The sequence below is a fragment of the Leucopleurus acutus genome, assembly GCF_964270905.1.
Source record: "Leucopleurus acutus genome assembly, chromosome: 3".
In the NCBI taxonomy this organism is placed as follows: Eukaryota; Metazoa; Chordata; class Mammalia; order Artiodactyla; family Delphinidae; genus Leucopleurus; species Leucopleurus acutus.
In genome coordinates, this window is record NC_139145.1 from 135,845,589 (window position 1) to 135,868,543 (window position 22,955).

The 22,955-nt window shown below is 38.7% G+C and overlaps 1 protein-coding gene across 1 annotated transcript in view; it reads right to left on the reverse strand.

Moving 5' to 3' along the window:
- ITGA2 (integrin subunit alpha 2) overlaps nucleotides 1-22,955 on the reverse strand; it is a 103,672-nt gene that overhangs the window by 26,595 nt on the left and 54,122 nt on the right. The window contains exons 5-16 of the mRNA XM_082836794.1: nucleotides 22,113-22,227; nucleotides 21,824-21,951; nucleotides 19,324-19,472; nucleotides 14,413-14,563; nucleotides 13,952-14,117; nucleotides 11,989-12,065; nucleotides 9,579-9,717; nucleotides 8,327-8,472; nucleotides 6,596-6,739; nucleotides 4,111-4,314; nucleotides 2,816-2,952; nucleotides 1,275-1,414 (exon numbers count right to left, since the gene is read on the reverse strand). Of these exons, the coding sequence (XP_082692920.1) occupies nucleotides 1,275-1,414; nucleotides 2,816-2,952; nucleotides 4,111-4,314; nucleotides 6,596-6,739; nucleotides 8,327-8,472; nucleotides 9,579-9,717; nucleotides 11,989-12,065; nucleotides 13,952-14,117; nucleotides 14,413-14,563; nucleotides 19,324-19,472; nucleotides 21,824-21,951; nucleotides 22,113-22,227 (1,696 nt within the window). The remainder of the gene's footprint in view (nucleotides 1-1,274; nucleotides 1,415-2,815; nucleotides 2,953-4,110; nucleotides 4,315-6,595; nucleotides 6,740-8,326; nucleotides 8,473-9,578; nucleotides 9,718-11,988; nucleotides 12,066-13,951; nucleotides 14,118-14,412; nucleotides 14,564-19,323; nucleotides 19,473-21,823; nucleotides 21,952-22,112; nucleotides 22,228-22,955) is intronic.

Sequence of the window (22,955 nt, forward strand, 5' to 3'; positions counted from 1 at the left end):
AGTTAACATACCCATCACTTCAAACAATTACAATTTTTTTGTGTGTGGCAAGAACTTTTAAACTCTCTCAGCAACTTTCAAATATACAGTACAGTATTGTTAATGAAAATCACCATGCTCTACGTTCCATCTAGCCACTTCATGTTTATACAGTAATGGTTTTTGACTCAACTATCACGGCTACTGAGATGGACGTGCTACAAGGCAGGTCTGTGAGATGTGCTACTCAGAGTTGGGTCTGTGTTTGAACCTGAAAGGAAAAATACCAGATGAATATGAAAAGTAGGAAATATGGAAAGCGTGCCAAGATGTGTATCTAACTTTTTTATTTTCGTAAGCTACTTATTTCTTGGTATGAATCGTGACAAATAACCTACCTCTTATGTTTTTACCCTTTAAGCTAGTTTATTTGTTCACCACCTAATGAAATAGCTGTAGGAACTACGGGTTTCTAAATTTTAGAGCCAAAATCTGATGAAGGGGGATTAGGACCCATGAAATAGTAGCAAATGAAAGAAGGTAGTGTTGGATCAAGTGCTAAATCAATGGCTACGTATTGAGGGAGCTGAGACAATTGGAGCAGGAGAGATAGAGGTGAGACGCAGTGGTTAGAAAGACGTCAGAGAACTTGTGGGACCTCAGTCAGGCCCTGGAAGATGACTGGACCCATCCAGGGAGAGAAAACAACAGCTTCTGCTGACATCTGCACACAGCCTTCCCTACTCTCCTGCTGACAGGACATGCTTCAGACGTTCACTCACTTCTTTGGATTATTTAGAAAATGTAAAACACTGGGCACAAATTATATATTGTTTTATACTTTCTCATTATTTCATGCTTATTAAATTTTTAAGAATAGGAATATTTGATCCTTGTACTGAACACACACTATCGAGGTCATGGCAAAGCCAACATACGGTGTACTCATTTAATACGGGCTTGAGCTCAGTGTAATCTGTGCGTGCCCATGGTTTTCAGTTAGGAAGGTGTGGGTAAGAGAGACTTAAAGGACAGATTGGGAGAGCCTATGATTATGTCATTGAAATTATGACCTTCAGGAGCAGAAGGTTACATTCTAGAGATGACGGACGAAGGTCTAAACAAACCTTCCACGCCAAATTAACCGTTCTCAGGCACCTCAAATATGTGGCAATTCAAATGTCTGCAAGACCCTTATTTCTTTCGGTTTCCAAATCCAAAGTATGGGTTATGTTCAGGACTAAAACTCTATAAGCAAACCTATCTGTTGTATAGATTATTTCAGGTTTACTCACCCACTTGATTGTTTTGCTTAGCAGGTCTAAACTTGGCGCTGAAACAGAGTTTAAGGTTTATCTCAGCGTTCTTGTTGAGCAAAGTGATTTTTTCTGGTGTGAATGAAGCAACTACAGATACATCAGCAATACTCTGTGACCTGAAAGACATAAATGTTAAAAAAGTTATTCTCAGGAAGTTACCCAGAAAAACCAGTCTTAGCACCTTATAGGAATGTGACCAAAAAACGGCATTAACCTAGCTTAACTGATCCCCTCAATAAATTGATTTGACTCCATGTGTCTTGACTTTTTAGAAGAATCAAATTCACCTTCAAAGAAAAAGTTTGGCCACCATGGACTATCTAAAAAGGGAATGTCATAATATAGTAAGTATATAGCCTACCAAGCATGAGGCCAACCAAGGTGGCTACAGGGTGATGTTCACTGAAAGGTATGATTTCTTACAAAATTGTTTACAAATCAGCCATGTAATTATGTGTAATCATACCTTGTATTACTTTAATGCTACTTTTAACTGATTTTAACTGATTTTATTCAGTAAATATATTTTCTTTTTTTCAAAGTCTTAAATATTATCCTTGAGTTTTATTTTTTCCACATGAAGTTTTCATTAAAATGATGCACTAAGGGACTTCCCTGGTGGTCCGGTGGTTAAGAGTCCATACTTCCACTGCAGGGGACATGGGTTCGATCCCTGGTTGGGGAACTAAGATCCCACATGCCGCGCACAGTGCAGCCAAAAAAAAAAAACCAATGCTGCGCTGAAAACAATGCATTTCATCCTTTAAGAGCACAAGTGAGATACTGTAAATAGCTTCATTGAACTCAATGTAATTTACTCAATAGGTAATTTTTTTTTCTGTTCTTGATGTATTTGGACATTTAAAAAAGCACATTTTTCAGCAGACATGAATGGATAATTGAACTATATTTTCTTGGGGACTCTTGATCAAATTCTCTATTTCTTTTTGATTCCAGTCCTTCGCCAGCCCAATGTATTTATTTTTGTCCTTGACTCACAGGAACCTTGAATCCCTTATTGTTCCCCACATGCTCTTCAACTCCTCCTGAGGTCAACGAGAGGTCAGCTAAACCTAAATAATGGCTTCTTGTTTATGACCAATAATTGTAAAAGACACCTTTTAACCACATGAGAAGTTGCACTTTACTTGTGTGGTCTCAGTGTTCAGTATTTTTAGAGCATTCTCATGAGAATTCTTTTCTGCAAGCTGAGGTAAGGCTATTTGGAAGGTAGTAATCAGAAATATCCTGAATACCATTTCAAGACCTTTGTCTTTTCATTGTACTTTTCCTGCTCACTATATAGAGAAGAGAAACTTGATTCTAATGTTAAGCAAATATTTTTTTCCTCCCACCAGGAAAAACATATTCCTTCCTCTATGCAAACTATGACATATAAATGCCTCAGAGTCTTATATAACGCATGTGACGTTTCAATAATACTGGCACAGCAATCTTCTCTACTTAGCAGCCCATTTGTTCGGTAGCTGATTTGTGTCTGCCTCTCACTGACTCACCAGAGCTGAATGACCTGTCCAAAGGCACCAACAGACACATCAGTGATGGAATCCCCATTTAAATCTCCATAGCCATCCAGGGATCTCCCGAAGTACTGGAGGTGGCTCCTAAAGGCGCCATCAGACCCCAAGATTTTCTAAAAGAGCAAGTTTGAGACGAAATCATAGTGCATGACGACTGAAACAGAAAAAAGGCAGCATCGACATTGCCCTGGTATGTTCTTTTTTTTAAAATTTTATACTTTAGATTTATTACAAGAATAATCATACTTTTAAAATTTATTTATTTACTTATTTTTAACATCTTTATTGGAGTATAATTGCTTTACAATGTTGTGTGTGTTTGTGCTTTATAACAAAGTGAATCAGCTATACGTACCCATATATCCGCATATCCCTTCCCTCTTGCGTCTCCCTCCCACCCCTCTAGGTGGTCACAAACCACCGAGCTGATCTCCCTGTGCTATGTGGCTGCTTCCCTCTAGCTATCTATTTTACGTTTGGTAGTGTATATATGTCCATGCCACTCTCTCACTTTGTCCCAGCTTACCCTTCCCCCTCCCCATGTCCTCGAGTCCATTCTCTGCTTCTGTGTCTTTGTTCCTGTCCTGCCCCTAGGTTCTTCAGAACCATTTTTTAGATTCCATATATATGTGTTAGCATACGGTATTTGGTATGTTCTTTATATGGCCGTTTCTCAGGTTGTTTTATTCTCCACAGAATTCCATTGACTTTTCAATCACATCTTATCTGATTATCATTCTTGCAGCCACATTTTCTTCAAAGAAATAGCATGAATCTCTCACATAAAATAACAAAGCAGTGAAAGATCAGTGGACTGGGAAGGAGCTGATGCAAGTTTGGGTCCTGACTCTTCTCCTCGCTCACTTCCTTCAGGTCTTTATTCAAAAGCTGCCTTCTCAGTGAGGCTTTCTTGGTCACCCACTCAAATACCTGATATCTCCCAGCCCTGAAAATTTATTCCCTATTTTAGTTTTTTAAAATTCCTTATCATTTATTATTATCTGGATTATTTTATCTTATTTATCTCATTTTCCCCGTCTCCTCCACAAAAATGGAAGATCTACAAAGAGCACAATTTTGTCTGTCCGGTACTTCGCAGCATTCCCAGAGACTTATCAGCACTTGACACACAGCAGAGGTTCACCAAGCATCTGATGAATGAGTGCATGAAGTTATAAAACAAGAGGGGTGGATTGGATGGTCCGCACGATACTCTCTAGCTCTAAAGGAATGATACTCACATGTAAATAATCACCACGAAACTGGATTACCTGGGAATACCTCAGGCGAATGGTGCCCTCACGACCATTGTAGATGTACACAGCTCCAGAGTTCTGATTTTCCAAAGGTGAACCAACGATCACATCATTAAAGCCATCCATATTGATGTCTGAAAGAGCTGCAATCGCTGAACCAAACCGAGCATTTTCAACACCCTCGGGGCCTTCCAGAAATTGGTGCCAATTCAAAACGCCCTTGCAAAGGGGAAAGGGGACAATTAAAGCAAACCTTACGTTAACATATACACACTACTATATATAAAATAGATAACCAACAAGGACCTACTGTACGGCACAGGGAATTATACTCAATATTTTGTAATAACCTAAAAGGGAAAAGCATCTGAAAAAGAATATATCTATATCTGTTTATATATGTATAACTGAATCACTGTGCTGAACTGAAACTAACATGACATTGTAAATCAACTATACTTCAATTAAAAAAAGAGAAAAACTTACAATTTTTATAATTAAAATTCACAGCAAATGATGCCCAAACCAATTTGCAAACCGTTAAAAATGGATAGGATTTTAAACCTAGAATTCAAAATTCTCTATTTATGATGAGACATACAAAATATTTTTTTAGCAAGTAAGGTCATAGGCAATCGATCTGCTCATAAAGCAAGGTGAAAGGAAGCAACTCTCTTTACTGTGGCTGCACAACCTACATAAAATGTCCATTTCTTTGTCTTTTTTCCCCCTTAGTATTAGAATCCTCACTCATCTGTTTCCAAATTTTTTGATTTAAAAATTTTCTGGTAAAAATCTACTAATCTCTTCAATAAAATTAAGGTAGAGACAAAATAAAACACAGTATCTTAACTTAGTCCTTATTTAAAAACTACTGAACAACAGAGGCATAATTATAATGGCACAGAAAGTGAAAAATGAGGTTGTTAATATCCCATTATAAGACACACTGAATAATTCTGCCAAAGAAAAGACATTTTCATGTGAAAGACACAGTCGTGTGGTTTTTTTCCTTCAGATTTTGAAATCAAGAATGGAAATATTTCATGACTTCATAAGAAAGCAATGCTTCTCACCCATGAAACTGGGTCAGTGTTGATTCCTTCTCCTCTATAATAACCTTATGGAAATCAATTTGTTGCTGAGTCTGGTAAAATACTGGAAGATCTTCTCACTTTCAACAATTAATGATAATTCAGACTGACTAGCAAGAAACATTTAAGAAACTGGGGATTTGTTAAATTTCCAAACTAGTAGATATGCTCTTCCCTTATTAAATACTCAATTGCACATTCTTTATATGCTTTAAAGTTGTTTTAACCGCTTCTGATAAAGGGCTAACTCTTACATTAATTTAAATAAATAAGGTAGGACAAACTATCACAACAGATAAATATAATATTTACTGTATTAATATTAGCTTCTCTTTTTCCATCCTTTCTGTATCTGGTCATCTAATTTTCTATGTCAACCTGTGCCTTTAATTTTGGTTTTCTTTCAGGTTTCACTAAGTTCTCTATACTTATGTGCATGGATTTAGAGAGTTCAGTCTGCAAGTTGGAAAAACTGGGCTTTTCCATGTTAGAGTATGCTTAGTTTTATGTGCAAGAACTGGAATTTCCAAGACTTGGATATATACCTAAATGTTACACTAAGCAATGGAATTTCCTGACAAACTACTGTAGAAAGCATCCAGGAATATATGGAGATTTCTAAAGTGCCTGGTAAAATTTGTACTTACCACTGTAAAATATTAACAAGGTAGCTTTGCCCTGTTATTGATATACCTTTATAGCAAAGTACAATAATTGAATGAGATACTTGGGAAATACACAGATGTTTGTGCGTGTGTGTGTGTGTGTGTGTGTGTGTATTTCAAAAAACAGTGTGCATTTATAATGACTTTATTTGTAAAGAGAATATGTATTCAAAGACCTCGTGGAAAACGGCAGGGCACTATACGTTAAGCTCTAAGTTATGATTATCAATGTGATTTTTAACACTGTAACTTAATGGTGACATCTTCAAAATGATGGAATATAAACCATACTCTAGGACTTCCCTGGTGGCTCAGCAATTAAGAATCCGCCTGCCAATGCAGGGGCACAGGTTCGATCCCTGGCCCGGGAAGATCCCACATGCCTCGGAGCAACCAAGCCCGTGCGCCACAACTACTGAGCCTGCGCTCTACAGTCTGTGGGCCACAACTACTGAAGCCCACACGCCTAGAGCCCGTGCTCCACAAGAGAAGCCACCGTAACGAGAAGCCCGTGCACCACAACGAAGAGTAGCCCCCGCTCGCCGCAACTAGAGAAAGCCCGTGAGCAGCAACCAACGCAGCCCCAAATAAATAAATTTATCAATAAATAAACCATACTCTATATGAAAATTATCATTCAGTAATACATTTCCTTAATTCTGCAAGAATGTAGATTCACTTTTATCTACCAATACTAAAGCAAATCAAACAAAGTCAGTTTAACAATTTTTTCTTTTTTACCTTTGTGATAGTAAACAGGTAGACTCTTCCTTCCTCTTTCTTTAGGTCATTCATGTACATTGGCGCACCTACCAAGAGCACATCTGTAATGGTGTCTTTGTCCACATCGACTGCACACAGCACACTACCAAAATAGGAGCCAATCTGGAGTAACAAAGCATATCGGCCTTAGGATTCCTATACTCCTAGTATCACGCTGAACTTCTGCGTACTCACTCAACAAGCAAAACTCGAGCATTCGTTGCCTGCAAGGTGCTAGGTACCTAACGATGGATAACATAGCCCCTCCTCTCCAGTTGTATCACAATCTAACATTCGGTTCTTAGACCTCAGGGTGCACAAAAATCACCAAAAAATATCTGTAAAATACAGATTCCTGAGACCCATTTCCAGAGATGCTGATACCATGTCCATGGGGTGATCAAGAAAACAGTATTTTACGTAAGCACTCCAGGTGCTTCTGACACTGATGGGTAAAAGACCACATTTAAGCAACATTTAGAAACTTTGTGAGAGGTTGTACACAAAGGCAGGAGGGGAAGAGGGAGGCGGAGCAAATAATTGTGCTTCCGTGGTAAAATATATGATAATAGAGGCAAGTAGCAAATGCTGTGTGATCAGAGTGCACAGGAGTCAGAAAGGCTTAGAAAGATTAAGTATTATTTGAATTGCATCTTAGAAGATGGCAAGGAAGTTGCTAGGTGGAGTGGAGTGGGAAAGCACGAGCGACGTAAGTGTCCATGGCATGATCTGGGACAGTGGAGTAGTTCCCAGGTAGATGGGGCTGGAGAACTAGTTGCTGATAAAAGGAAATGAGAGGCTGGGAATCTGAATGATCATCATTCCATCCAACCAAGGTTCAGCGTATGCCTACGTGAATGCCTCTTGAGGATTCAGAAATGAATCAGAAATGAGTCCTTCCATAACACTTGCATTACTTTTCTCAAAATAAAAGCACCGTTCTTTAAAATATTAAAGAGGAGGGAAAAGTATGTGACCATAGCTGGTTTGTGGTCAAGGAAGTCAAAGACTCAGATCTTCTTACTCCTGGAAAGTCCACAGAGACAGTGGATCAGTTTTAATCCCAGAGAAGGGAAATCTGTGGATAGTCGGTTTCTCTGATTTAAGGAAGAAAATTTTCTGTTGGCTGTTAGAGTTCAGTGATGCTCATTTCAAATATGTGCTAAGTCCATGAGTCAAAACTACGTCGCAAGGAAATAGGAATCTATCAGCTGGCCTTTGCTCTCGTGGGCCATGACTGGGCGGCGTCACAGGTTCTGACTACCAAACCGTCACACATCAGAAGAAAGTGGCAGAGAAGGGAGTTGTTTTACTTTTAGAAATGTCAAAGCCACAGGACACCTCGACAAGCCCAGATGTCGCAGCTCAGTCTTTATAATGCTATCCTGCTCCCTTCTCCTTATTCCTCCTTGTAGGGGCTTGCCTACGAAGCGCTGGTTAGGTGCCTGTCATCACTGGGCTTTAATGACAGCTTCACCCCATGAAAGCTATGTGGCCTTAGAAAGGTAGTTAAACCCTCAGTAACCTGTCAAAAGGGGATGGTAGATCTCAGTACCGTTGTGAAGATTTAAGGAATATTCAAGTACACACAGATTACAGAGCCAGCTACAGGATAGGCACTCAATAAATGTTAGTTTCCATTTCTACTAACTCCCCACCTGTCCTGTTGTCCCTGAAATTAATTTCATCTTCTTAAACAATGGAATTTACCTGGTCACCTCTGTGAGACTGAATAACTGTGATGTTGCCACTCTCATTAACACTGTACAGCACTATCTGGCCGGTATAATTTGCCCGAGGAGCTCCAGCAACGAAGTGGACACTTTTTCCAGTAGAAATTGAAGCCACAGAGTAACCTAGGAGAGAAGGGGTCACAGAGTAGGTACTACTGAATATCTTGGCCAGATAGGCTTGTGAAACTAGCAGAGATGATCAGAGGTCCTCTTCGTTAGTGTGACGCACAGTTGCTAGTGATCCTGAGTGCACATTCTCCTTTTTCTAAGATAAACTGCTTCTGCCCCTTGGCCACCAGCACTGCCCAGTGGAGGCGGGGCATCTCCCTATAAAGCTGGCCCTAGATTCTGGGTTGTCTCCATCAGCCACTCATGAATCTGACACTCAACCAATATTTCTTGAATGAATAACTAAATGAATTTTAAAAGGTGGAAATTTTCACAGTTGAAAGAACATAAGCTTTGGAGTCAGACAGTCCCAGCTTCAAATTTTGGACTTGCCACTTAGTAAGTTTTTTATCTTTAGGCAAGTAATTAACCTCTTTGGCTCTCAAAGGTAAAATGAGGATAATAATAGTTCCTTCAAAGGGTAGTTGGGGCTTCCCTGGTGGCGCAGTGGTTGAGAGTCCGCCTGCCGATGCAGGGGACACGAGTTCGTGCCCCAGTCCGGGAAGATCCCACATGCCACGGAGCGGCTGGGCCCGTGAGCCATGGCCGCTGAGCCTGCGCGTCCGGAGCCTGTGCTCCGGAATGGGAGAGGCCACAACAGTGAGAGGCCCGCGTACCACAAGAAAAAAAGAAGGGTAGTTGGAAGGATTAAATGTTACGTAGATAGAACAGCCAACTCAGGAGCTGTCCCGTAGTAGGTGCTCAAAATTGGTGGCTGCTTATTACACGAACAAAAAGACTAGAAACTCCAAATTGATATAGACTACCACTTACCGTATTGATTCTTAGGAACTATTTCTATTTTGGAGAAACACAATCATGTCCCAGGAATAACAACTGCTGGAACAGCCAGAAGAGATTAATGAGTCAAATACACAGCGTTTCATTAAGTAGTTACGGGCTAAGGGCTGACTGGCAAAGAAGCAACAGAAATATGTGCAACAAATACAACAATTAGAGGATAGCTCAAGCACTTTGCCGAACTGACCCTGAGATTCAACAAGACGCTCGTTTAAAGGATGGGATTTAAATTTGCTGAGCCAAAGGCTGCTAGGCCTTACCTAAATATGAACTGTGATTTCTGTCTTGCAGAATTTGGTCAAAGGCTTGTTTCGGAAAGATCAAATGTCCATGAGGTGTCTGCTGGACAACAGTCCCACTCCAGTCATAAGCTCCTACTGCACCCAGCATCAGAATATCCTAAAATAATTGAAAAATGGAACGCATTAACATCACCTGTAAAGCGTAAGAGTGTAGCGTGTGCCAAACACTGAAACAAATGGTCTAAATTTAAAGAAAAAAAACTAAGCATGATGAAGTAAAATGTACAGGAATTGCTAAGAAGAAAAGAGACAACAGCTCCAAAATGGAAACACTTGTGCCAAGCCCACATCACCAAACCCAGACTTAATACCGAACCTAATTGCAGTTTCAAATGCCCCCCTCCCAGGAATGTGATCTTAACGGGTCAGTTTGGAATTTCCCGGTCAGCACTAGTGAGGTAATCCACCCGATAGAGCCCTTCTGTCCCCTACAGGAAGGTGAACTTGCCTGAACCAACTGTTTCCCCTTCTGCCTGTAAAAGCCTTCCATTTTCTACAGCTCCTTGGAGCTCCTCTCTGTCTGTTAGATGGGACGCTGCCTGATTCATGAATCATTAAATAAAGCTGCTTAGATCTTCACATTCACTCAGCTGAATTTGGTTTTTTTAACAGACTGTGTGTTGATATATCTCTGAATTGTTTTGATACATTTTGTGCCGGAAAAAAAGCCTTCCCACGGGCTACGTTACCTTGGGCTTCGTTTAGTACAACACATTTTAAAGATAAATCTGTACCACAGCACAGGAGGGGCACATAGCCATCTTCAAATTTCCATGCAAAGGCACATGTTTGCAAATGCCAAACAGTTGTGAGCATTTAGAAAGGGGTCAGAAGTGAGCCTCCTGCCTCACATACTCCTAAGAAGAGCTCAGGATGTGAGGCATCCTCCAGAAACAGGAAGTGCTGCTGCCAGAGGAGGAGAGGTGGGCGCTGCTACCCCACACCTGTCCTGCTGGCCCTCTTCTGACCTGGTCTATCTTCAACTTCTTTCTCTTTCTTCTTTACTCCTTCTCAAATGTTCCTCTAATCCCCTCTATCCTATCCCATCTATGTGAATATGGCACAGCTACAAAAGGAACCTGAAGCCGTGACACTGGATATGAGAAGAAACTGCCATTGGTCAGCACCAGTGGGGAGGGGCCAAAGAGGACAGGCCACTCGGGATTGACTCAAAACCCAATCTGAATATTCGAAGGTACAAGTCATCGCAGAAGGTAGGGTTGGTCAGGATGGGACTTCTTATTTTTAAGTTTTTGATCTTAGATCTTAGAAAACATCAAAGATACGATTTGGGGGGTTTTTTGTTAATTTTTTTAAACTTATTTCATCGAAGTATTTACAATGTTGAATTAATTTCTACTGTACAGCAAAGTGATTTGGTTATACATACATTCTTTTTCATTTTCTTTTCCATTATGGTTTATGAAGATATGATTTTGGAATGAAAAATACAAAGCCATTAAAAAAATAGCAAACAGGGAAATAATGTGTCCCATTTTGAGGATAAGAGACCATGAAATTATGTGAATGATTGTCATAAATCCAGGACTCTGAATCTGGGTGCAGGAAGGGGCTTCAGGGAGTGTACAAAACCTCAAGAAATTGTGTGAAAAATTCTCTCTGCGTGGGTTCACTTAGATTTTTTCTGAGGGAAAGACCTGTAACTTTAATCTCTAACAATTGATACAGAAAAGGTTAGTACACCTTTTATTGTAGAGAGAAATAAGGTAATCCTGGTCCTTTATTCTGCCAATCAAATCCTCTGAGTTCATACTGTTCCCCGAGCATTTCCCAGTGTCACCTCTTTTCCTCTTTTACTATTATTACTACTGCACTCATATCCTGAGTAGAATTAGAATCAGAGGCCTGCGAGATGGATGTTTCTAAGAAAGAATGGACTTCCCTGAGCTAAGAAGATGTCCCATCTCACTCTTTTCCTAACTCCTTACTTTTTCAACTATTGTTTTCTGTCTCTGCTCTTAGAAAAAAGATACGCCGGCAACTCAGAATTCAACAACAGTGATGACAAGAGTGTGTGTTTTTAACAAATTTTTCCAGTAGTTAATTGATATAAAGAAAATTCCTGCAGTGATAATACCTTGAATTAATATAGTGCCTGTTCCCTGGAGCACTCAAAAGCTTTCTTGTATATTATCATTTTTTTTCCCATAAAAAAATCCCTGTGAAATACGGAAGGGAAGGCATTATTAACCCCTGTTTTTCAGATGATAAGCCAGCAGAGCAAAGAAGCTAAATGACTGTGACTAGAAATGAGCACTGCTGATCACTAGATGGCTGTTTTTCCCACTTTAGTATGGTGGTTACTGCACCCAGAAGTATTAAGGCAAATGTTATCTGATATACACACATTTTGAGGAGAGTAATCTGCGCTGAATCCCACTTGTGACATTTCCATTTGGAAGTTGTCTCCTCCTTGAACAGTACCTAGGAAGCAGTTTCAAAAATCATATCACTGTTATCAGTCTTAAATAAAATTTTGAAACACATGTGCACGCGCGCGCGCACACACACACACACACAGTGTTCTGATGTCCACTCAAAAATATAGAGCTGGCAGATTCTGAGAGAGAGGAATCTCTAAGGAAGGGTTCTAACAGATGTAGAAATCCATAATGCTTCTGAGGTAGTGTCTGAAGTTGGCATTAACCTTGATCATACATTAATGTATTTGTTGGCATACTTATGAAATTTCTGATATCAGAGAACACTCAGCATAGGGGATGAGGTAAGATGAAAACTGACATGATGATCTTTTTTAAGAAAATTATCATTACTTGCTAAGAACCTAACTGAATTTTTAGCTTTTAAATATTTGTAGTAATAAATGCACATATATCTCAGATGCAGTTGGAGGAGCCAGGCAATTGCTCTGTAGTGAAGACTGTGCTGAGAGATATTTGGATTAGGCTTCAGGAACTAGGATTCAAGACTGAGTAGGAATTTTACCAATTGGGAAGTTGGTCCAAGTTCTACATATGTGCTTGCCTCTGACACTAGCACCATAAGACTCAATTAGAACTCATTTTCCATACATGTGGCCAAAGTGGTTACATTTCACTAATCTTCGCAAAAAGGAAGCTAAATTTCTGGACTGCCACATTAATGTAGAGAAGAATAAAAGTTTTTAGATAGACACTTCCAGTGGATAATTGGAAGATAAAGATCTGACTATAGGGATTAATACTTAATTTACACAATCCCCTTGGATCCAGCTTCTGAAGCAGTACTTGATCATAGTAGGTGCTCAATAAAATATGAGAGTTATTTGGGTTAACCATCAGGAACCAGGATTTGGGTCATGTGGGACTTTTTTACCAACTGGGAATTGTGTTCTAGTCCTGCTTATAGTGAGCTCTTGAACACATGATATTTCTATAGAGACTAGACCTTCCAAGGCCATAGAAGTAAATTATTGTAGATCTGGTAAGTAAAACGTTTCCTCAAAATCTGAACTATTAAAAATCTTCACTGTATTTTTCTAATTTTAAAAGTAGACATGTTTGTTGCAAACAAATTCAAGAATTTCAGAAATTATGTAACAGTGTAAAAAGGTAACATTTTTTATGATTACAAAAACTGTTTACAATATGGAAAGGTAAAACTATTTACAATTATAATAGATATTACTAAGTTGCCACCCCAAAAGGTTATACAGTTTATAATCTTATAGTGTATGAGGTTTTTTGCTTCCCCATAATCTCTCCAAGATTAAACATTACTAATCTTTGTTATCTTTTAGACACAAAGTAACATTGGTTTCATTTATACTTTAAAATAATTACTAAAATTGGGAATATTTTCTTATGTTTATTGGCCATTTGTATTTTATCTTTTATAAACTACTTATTCATCATTCTTTGTCTATTTTTCTTACTGATGTTATTTAGGAGTTCTCTTTATATAAGGTATATAAGTTAACATTAATAGAACAAGTATGGTAATAAAGAATTCTTTTTTTTAAGGTTTTTGAAGAACATGTTATTTTATTTTTAATTTTTATTAGAGTATAGTTGATTTACAATATTGTGTTAGTTTCAGGTATAAAGCAAAGTGAGTCAGTTATACATGTACATATATCCACTCTTTTTTAGATTCTTTCCCCATATAGGCCATTACAGAGTATTGAGTAGAGTCCCTTGTGCTATACAGTAGGTCCTTATTAGTTATCTATTTTATATACTGTATAGTAGTGTATATATGTCAATCCCAATCTCCCAATTTATCCCTCCCCCCCTTACAACCTGGTAAACATCAGTTTGTTTTCTTGAAAAAAATTTGAGAAAAATTCTGGAAAGAAGGAGTTCATTTACCTTCAATGCTGAAAATTTGTTCTCCTAATGTCCCAGCCTTTTCTAGTAGAGCTGCTTCATCAGAAACATTGAAAAAGTATCTTTCTGTTGGAATACTGGCAATTGCTTTAATTTCTTTTATTAAATTTTTAGTATCAAGGGCATTTCTGTTTAAGTACCCAAGAACCTTGAAAATAGAGGAAGAGGGGAGAAGGCCATTAGTGTTGTACTTCAATTTTCCTATTCGTATTTTCTAGGCTACTTCTGAACACAATAGGCCCTCAAGAGAAGTAAATCAAGTAACACTTCCATATCCTCTTCATTGACAGGACTGCAAATCAGCAAGAAGCAGAGGTAGAGTAAAAATATTCTTTTATATTAAGCTATGAACAACCAATAAGAAAGTGCAGTCTTCAGAAGTGATGTTATAAAGGAATATGTACCCATCAACTGAAAGACAAGTAAAAAGAAAAGCCACTTACTGCTATGCCAAACCTCAGTATATTGTCATTGTTACATTGATCAATTACGGCTTTCAACATTGAACCATCATGGGATTCACCATCAGTTACAACCACCATGACTTTGGTAGCACCTGGTCGTCCACCAGCAGCTGCTGAATAAGCAGAATCTCTGTGGCAGATAAAAGAAAAACTCAATCAAAAAATAAACTAAACACGTGGACCTCTGGTTAGAAATATAAATATGAAACTGACTTCTTTGAGCATAACCTATTGTGATTTAGAATTTCTCTATCAGTGCTGGTGACTTCTGAACTACGTTCTATTCGTAGCTTGTAGAGAAACATATAAAAATATAAATCTTGCTTGGCATTAAAAATAACTTCCATGGTTTCCATGGTGTGTGGGTGTGTGTGTATTTACATCAGGAATCCTTAGAATTATCTTCTGCTAATAAGATTAAACTCATTAAAACTAATCAACAGGGTAAAGATATTCATTCCTGTCATAAATATTACTCATTGGATCTGCATTTATTTTTTTCAACAGTAAATTGTTTTTTAAAAGGTAACAAATATACGTGGTAAAAGAAATCCAAAGCATTTGGAAAGGTGTAAAACAAAAATTTCACACCAAGCCACTACTGCAAAGGTAATCACTATTATCAGTTTATGTTTCCTTCTAGAAAATGTTTCATCTAGAGAAATATATGCAAAAGTTACTCCTTCAACTTCTATAAAAATGGGAACATATTCTCTGCAGCTGTTTTTCATTTTGATGGAGACCTTTCCATATCAGCACATATAGAACTCTCCTGTCTTTGATTTTGATTTTCTGATTTTATTTCTATACAATTTTTAAAGGTTAATTTCCATTTACAGTTATTACAAAATATTGGCTCTATTCCCCACGGTGTACATCCTTGAGCCCATCTTACACCCAGTAGTAGTTTGTGCCTCCCAGTCCTTCACCCTTATGTTGCCCCTCCCCCACCACTGGTAACCACTAGTTTAGACTTCTCCTTTTTTAATGGCTACATAATATTTCATTATTTTGAGGAACCATAGTTTATTTAACCAATTCCCATTATTATGCATTTAGGCCATTTTGAGTTTTACAAATAATGCTATAATGAATGTCCTTGTGTATCTATCTTGGCATACTTTTTCAAATGTGTCAGTAGGATAAAATCGTAGCAGAGAAATTATTTAGACAAAGTATTTACACATTTCAAATTTTGATAAATAAAATACTAAATTGCTCTTCAAAAATTCCACCAATTTAGGGCTTCCCTGGTGGCGCAGTGGTTAAGAATCCACCTGCCAATGCAGGGGACATGGGTTCGAACCCTGGTCCGGGAAGATCCCACATACCATGGAGCAACTAAGCCTGTGTGCTACAACTACTGAGCCTGTGCTCTAGAGCCCACAAGCCAAAACTACTGAGCCCGCATGCTGCAACTACTGAAGCCCGTGTGCCTAGAGCCCGTGCTCCGCAACAAGAGAAGCCACAACAATGAGAAGCCCACGCACCGCAACGAAGGGTAGCCCCTGCTCGCTGTAACTAGAGAAAGCCCGTGCACAGCAATGAAGACCCAATGCAGCCAAAAGTAAAAAACAAACAAATAAATAAATAAATTTATAAAAAAAATAATTCCACCAATTTATACTGCCATCAGTGTACAAGAATGCAATTTTCTCCACCTCCTTTCCATAACAATGAGAATTATTAACTTTTTAATCTGGGATATTCTTATAAGTGAGAAATAATATATAATTGTTATTTTAATATGTACTTTTTCACTATGAAGGATGATGAGTATTTTTAATATGTTTATTAGCCATTTATATTTCTTCCTTCATGAACTCTTGATTTTTCTTTATCTTTGCCCATTTTTCTTTGTTTTTCATCACTTTCCTGACAAGTAAGACTTCTGTTAATAAAGAAAATTATCCTTTGTCATATATATTGTAAATAGTTGTCAGTTCATTAATCACTGTTTGAAGTTTAGTGATATTAATTCTGTACAGAAATTTTATATTTTGATATAATCAAATCCATTAACTTTTGCGTGCGTGTCTTTTATATTTGACATGGTATTTTAAAAGGACTTATCTCTAAGACTTTTCTCTTTAATCACCCAAGTTTTCTCACAGTCTTTTAATGGTTTCATTTTCTTAGATTTAAATTGGTGGTCCAGCTGAAATTCATTTTGATTCAAGGAGTGAGGCAGGGATTCAGCTTTATTTTGTTTCTAGATGTTTAACAAGTTGTCCAACAACTTTTTTTTCTGTCTGTTGGATTCTCTTGTTGCACATTCTTTCTGGTGTCATCATATAGGTTCACTACCACCACCTACATGATGACAATTTAAAGTCTATATTTGCTTCCATTCATCCCTCCTATCTTCAAGTTTGTATATTCAATGCATTGAATATTTTCACCTGAAAGTATAAGGAGCTCTTTAAATTCAACATGTGTAAAACTGAGACTATCATTTTATTTCCTAAAGCTTTTTTTGTATTCTATATAGCAGAATATAGAAATATGGAAAAATATTTCTCAGCCAAATTTGAATTCTTGTACTCACATCAAATAATTTTTGAGTGAATTATACTCTTTATGACATACAGTAGAGCTCATGTAGGATTATAAGTTTGCTGAGGGTAGAAACCATGCCTCATTTAGTTTTGATTCCCAGCAGGGCTTGGAACAGTAAATTGTAAGTGTAGGCACTCAGATAAGATCAATGGAAAATGGCAATATTTACTAAAAGAGTATCGGAATGCTATTTGTTGTTGTAAAGAAACCGATGAAGGGCTTCCCTGGTGGCGCAGTGGTTGAGAGTCCGCCTGCCAATGCAGGGGACATGGGTTCGTGCCCCGGTCCGGAAAGATCCCACATGCCGCGGAGCGGCTGGGCCCGTGAGCCATGGCCGCTGAGCCTGCGCGTCCGGAGCCTGTGCTCTGCAATGGGAGAGGCCACAACAGTGAGAGGCCCGTGTACCGCAAAAAAAAAAAAAAGAAAGAAAAAAGAAACCGATGAAGAAGGAGGAAGAAGAAGAAGAAGAGAAAGAAAATAGAAGTAATTAAATTCCAGAAGGCGTGAGAAGTTAGGTGACTCTCCTAACAATGGAAAGAGTCCTGTTAGCTCGGGAAATTGTGGTGAGACAGGGATGCTGGGGAGAAAAAGTTTTGAAAAGATCATGAAAGCCATATGAGTCCCATTTTAACAGAAAGTGGCCATTCTCCTTGAGAAGGAAGCTTGCCAGGCCCCAGGGCTTTTACCAGGGAAAAATGCAACACCCACATTCCCTGCGAAAAATACAGGCCCTTTGCTGTTTCTAACTCCTACGAGGCCATTTTTCTACGTCATCTTAGTCTTCCCCTAAGTCTACTTTACTGGAACAGGACGGGTACTTCACATAATGGCAATTGGCCAGCGGCCTCTGAGATGGCTTGGCTCCAAAGGACATCTTAATAGGGACAAAAAAGGTTAACCAAACCAATCATATCTTCTCTTGTAGGGAATCTACTTTTGAGATATATAGGGAGAGTAGGCAGTTGATAGAAGCAGCAACTAGAACACAGAATATACTAAAAAAAGAAGGGACAGATAAAATAGGAAATTCAGAAAAAGAAAGGACAGGATGTGGTGACTGACCAGATATGTGACCTAAGGAGAAGCAGAAAGAATAAAGTAAACCATCAAGGTTTTAGTCTGAATGACTAGGGGAAAAGGTGGACACATGAATCAAAATGGCAGAGTCATGAGGAGGGGCAGGGAAAAGAGTAAGGCCAGTTTAGAATGTACTGAATTTGATTAGTGAGCCAATACTCCAAATAAGGATTTTCAGCACCAGCTGGATGCCTGTGTGCATTGTAGGAGAGAGGTCAGGGCTAATGACAAAGCAATGGGGTAACCCAGGCAGGGCTGATGGCTCATGTGTACACAATGGATGCAATGCCTAAGAGAACAGGGCTATAAAAGAGCGGGCTCTGTTTGGTGAAGAAAAATTAGGAAAAGGAGCCAGTGAAGATGCAAACTTGTTGACAAAAAGTTGGCAGGTTTTCTAGAAGTGTGTGGTGTCACGGCAACTGGAGTAGAAACAGCAGTGCGTGCTCCTTATTGTCAAATGTTCAGGGAAGCTAAAGAGGATGAGGCTTAAGGCAGGACCAAGTTTACCTGATGGCAGAGCCATAGGTTTCGAGGATGTGGAGAAGGGAGCATAGACACTTCTTTCAAGGAGTTATGGCAGTGGAAGGAATGAACTCACAACTCGATGAAAAAGGGCAGGAAGTACGTTTAAGGGAAGGTGAACCTACAATTTTCATTTCTTTTTTAACAGTAGGAGAATAGTTAGCATTTTTTGTAAAGGTATCTGATTAAAGCAGAGTGAAGATGAAGGTCAGCAGTGCTGAGAAAATAAGAGACACTGAGCAAAGAATTAGGAGAATGTTACATAGCTGTGAAATTCACACCGCCCCAGCCTGTTATAAGTAGAATGAGCCCTTCAATTCAATTCAGACTTCTAGGTCATTAACACTTAGGAATCTATGGCCCTTCTAAATTTGCATGACGTGCTCCAGTAGCTCAAGTTGTCTGTGGCCTTGATAAATATTAACAAATAAATGCAGATTGCTCCATTGCCAACTTAAACTAAGGTCTTTTAATTTCACTGTACTTACTTCATGTAAAATCTTAAAAAATTATGTAATATCTTATAAAAGTTCTAGAAATCAAAGATTTAAAAATGTCATCCCCTACTGCCTTCTCAAAGTATTCAAGTAACAGAATGTTCAGACTCTTCTTCTCTACTAGTTCTGATTTAAGTGTAGGTACCACATATTTACTTTTCTTCGTCTTTCCTTTTTATTACTTATGAGCACTTCTATTTTATCAAAATATTAGCCTATTAGCAACATAACTTACCTTGCATACTGAATTGCTTTGAATGTATTTGTGAGGTCGCCACCATACTGGGATGTCTGGGATGTTGCTTTAATCATTTCATCTTTGGTTTTAAAAGTGTTCAGGTTAAACACCACTCTTGGATAATTGGCATATTGAATTAAGCCCACCTTCAAGAGAAAAGAAGTTTATTACAGGTTTGTCATTAAGTTATAAATCACTCCTATTTAACCAATATAATAAAAATCGAAAGTGCATTTAGACATGGGCTGATAGCTTAAGGGAATCATTTCCAACTTTTTTCTTAAGAATAGTTATTTTTCTTCCAGTGGAATAACTTCCTGGTCAGAGGCCATCAGTGCAGGGCAGCCTTACTTACTGACAAGCAAGATAATGTGCCATTTGTGTACCATTTGATTCTCAAGAGTAATAGTTGTAGATTTTTAAGCACTGCCATATGGATGAATATAAAGTTCTTAACAGGAAGATTCAAATGATATAAATAGATTTTCTAGTTACCAATGGATATAAACATGTAAACAATTATAAGCAGTCATGGACGGAACAGAACATCTCATCAAGTGAGGATAATTATATAATAAACAAAGAATTATAGTTGAATACAAGAAAAAGTGATGTGCTAATCAATGCGGTCAACATGAATGTTTTTGTTGTGCTGGATTTCCTCTAATCACAGACGTTAGAAAGAAAGCTGCTCTATGTGCATTTAGGGCAGGAAGTTTCTGGTCTTCAGGGAAAATGCCATTGGAGAGGGTCTTATTTGAGAGGGCCGAGAGGCAGAACAACTTCTGACCAAGATGTTTGGGCACATACCCTAATCCTTCAGATCAAGGAGGTCAGACACTTCTGTTAACGTCCTTGTTCTCAGCACTGAGATCACCCTCTATGCCTAGGATTTGGGGCTTCCAGAATAGGAATGGTGATGAGGGATCAGTGGTAAAAGGGTCTCTGAAATAGAGGTCAATGTGTAAGGAAGACAGGAAGGGCAAGGCCTGGATTTCTGAGTTCAATCAGCTACTTTCTCTAGGAAGGCTGTTAACTAGGCACTGGAAAAATGACAAAAAAATATATTACTGAACCCTCCTCTTTAGGATAGGATGTAAGATTTGAGAGAGAGGAAACGATCAAAAATAACTCTAAGGATTTCAAAATCTAAGGTGATAGGAAGAGAATGGTGACCCCCTGACACAGCCCCATAACTTCTATGTGCAAAAGATAAAGGTGGAAGAGAAGATTTAAAGAAATGTGGTATAGTAGGGCTTAAAGAAAGGTCACATTTAGAACGGAAGAGAAGATACTGAGTAAAACCACCTCTAGAGATGAAGAAGGTGCATCGGGATTGGAAGATAGAAGAGGAAGGCCAGGAATTCCACACAAGAGACTATTAAATACAATAAGTCACGTTATGGGGGAAACCCATTCAGAAACAGAGAAAATAAGCAGATACAGATGAAAACTTCTCTTATGAGGGCCTTAACAGTGATGCTCTCCAGAAATCAGTACTATACCTAGTCTTATTTAACAGAAATTTTATTTTATTTTCTGGTGAAAGCCCACAGTGAAACCTCCAAAGTTTTGACAGATACTAATGTCCTCTTGGTATTGAAAAGCAATGTCAATAGGGAAAATATATAACAATATTTTATAATACTGTATAGGGAAGCAGAAAAGCAAATTTCAATATAGATAACTGGAAAGCTTTTCAGAAAAGTGTTCCAACAATTGTTGGCCCCTGGAGCACCAGATGCAACCCAGGAACTAGTAACTCTGTGAATTGATTCCTGTTGATACTGGATCAATGTCCTGCTACAACCAGGATGGCCCACGCAATAGCAGATCCAACAAGAAAGAAAGAAAGAAAAACCCCTGAAACGTAAAAAATGCTATTCAGCGTTATAAAAGCATGACGTTTCTGCTCCTGAGTTTTGCTTGCCTACCTCAGCAAGACAGAAAACCAAATTAAAGACTCTTTAAAACATAAAAAGTTATTCAAAAGTATTGAAAAGACTTGTCCTGTGTGAAAAATGGAAGGCTAGACTAGAATATGACAAAAGACTATAAAATAATAAATGGTAGAATTATGCTGTCTATGAACTTACTTATAAAAATTCAAAGATAATTTTTTCACCAGTAAAGAGTAAGTAAAAGAAAGTCATCATTCGTCCAAGCGTGTGTAAAAAAAATACATATTGGATTTCTAAAGGTATTGATTAGTTCATGAGTTAGTGGAGGAAAAAATAAGCACCTAAAGAGAATTAAGATGCTATACACATATCTGATGCCTGAATCAGGAATAGAAATCCAAGCTTAAAGACTAGCATCAGGGGAAGTCATAGATAGAATAACTCAGTGTAGCACAAATTTCAGTTAACTTTCAAGATTACCATTAAATGCCTTTAATATGGGGATTTGACAAATGCAAAGATAAAGACCTCATCTCTAATAATATTTTCTCAGAACGAAAGCCGTGGGTTAGTGTATATATAATGGATGTCCATACCTGTGTCTTTGTGGGGCCTATATCCAGGCCTTGCACAAATTTTTCCAAAAAGTTCTTTACTGCATCCCAGGGGTAAATACTGTTTGATTCATCACATACAACCACAACATCTATGAGGGAAGGGCAGGCTACACAGGAAACAACGAAAGAAACATATATCCATAGGTAAGGCAAAATCACATCCACATACAAATGAGACAAAGTAAAAAAGGATAGCACTTGTTGATACAATTTTTCCCCTCCTTTAAGGTAAGGCATTGCTCAGACCCTCTGCACATTCATAACTTACTCTGAACTGCAGGTGAAAAGCTGGTCAGGAGCTGAAAATTGGGACTGACATCAGAGCATAACCCGGTTGTGTAAAACTGACTTCCGCACTGCTGTGCCCACAGGGGACCACAGGTCTTAAAAGAAATGAAAACAATGACAAAACACATGGAAAACGTTCACCCTCCACCTCGCCATTTGTGAAACTCAGGACTATTTCTATTCTCTTATAAGACTCTAGGAATCGTCAACTCTTGAAACTAACAAGTCAACAGTGCCTTTGAGAGAAAATGCACTGGAGCCCACAGACGGGAGGGAGAGGGTGGCAGATGTGCTGTGCCTGGTGTCAGGCGTCTTGGGGACCGGAGCACTGGGACTGTCAGTGTAGGGAGGAGCCCATCAGGTCACCCACCAAGCTCAACAAAAGGGGTGCTGTCCTTCCAGAGAACACCCAGGAGAAAAATGCGTGCAAAGTTCATTTTTTGTCTCTCAGATACCTGGGTCTCAGCTGCTTCATCTGTAAAATGAGGATGATCAGACCTCCTCCTAACTTAAGGCTGCTGTGAAGACGAAATGAGTCTATAGCTATAAACACTTAGAACAGTGCTGGGTAAATAGCAAGGGATATATAATTGTTAGCCAGCATCATTATCATTGTTATTCCTTGAACATAGGTCTCCTCCTGTCCCTTCCATTTATACTCTTCAGCAGAAACCCTAAGTCCTCACGTCCCCATGGGCCAGGCAGGCAGCCTGGAAGAGAGCTCCAGCCAGGTGTAGACACCATGGTGAATGAAGAGCCCACGCTTTCTGTGCAGGGCAGACCATTGTGGCTCCTGCCTGTGGGCTGGTATGCAACAGGCCCC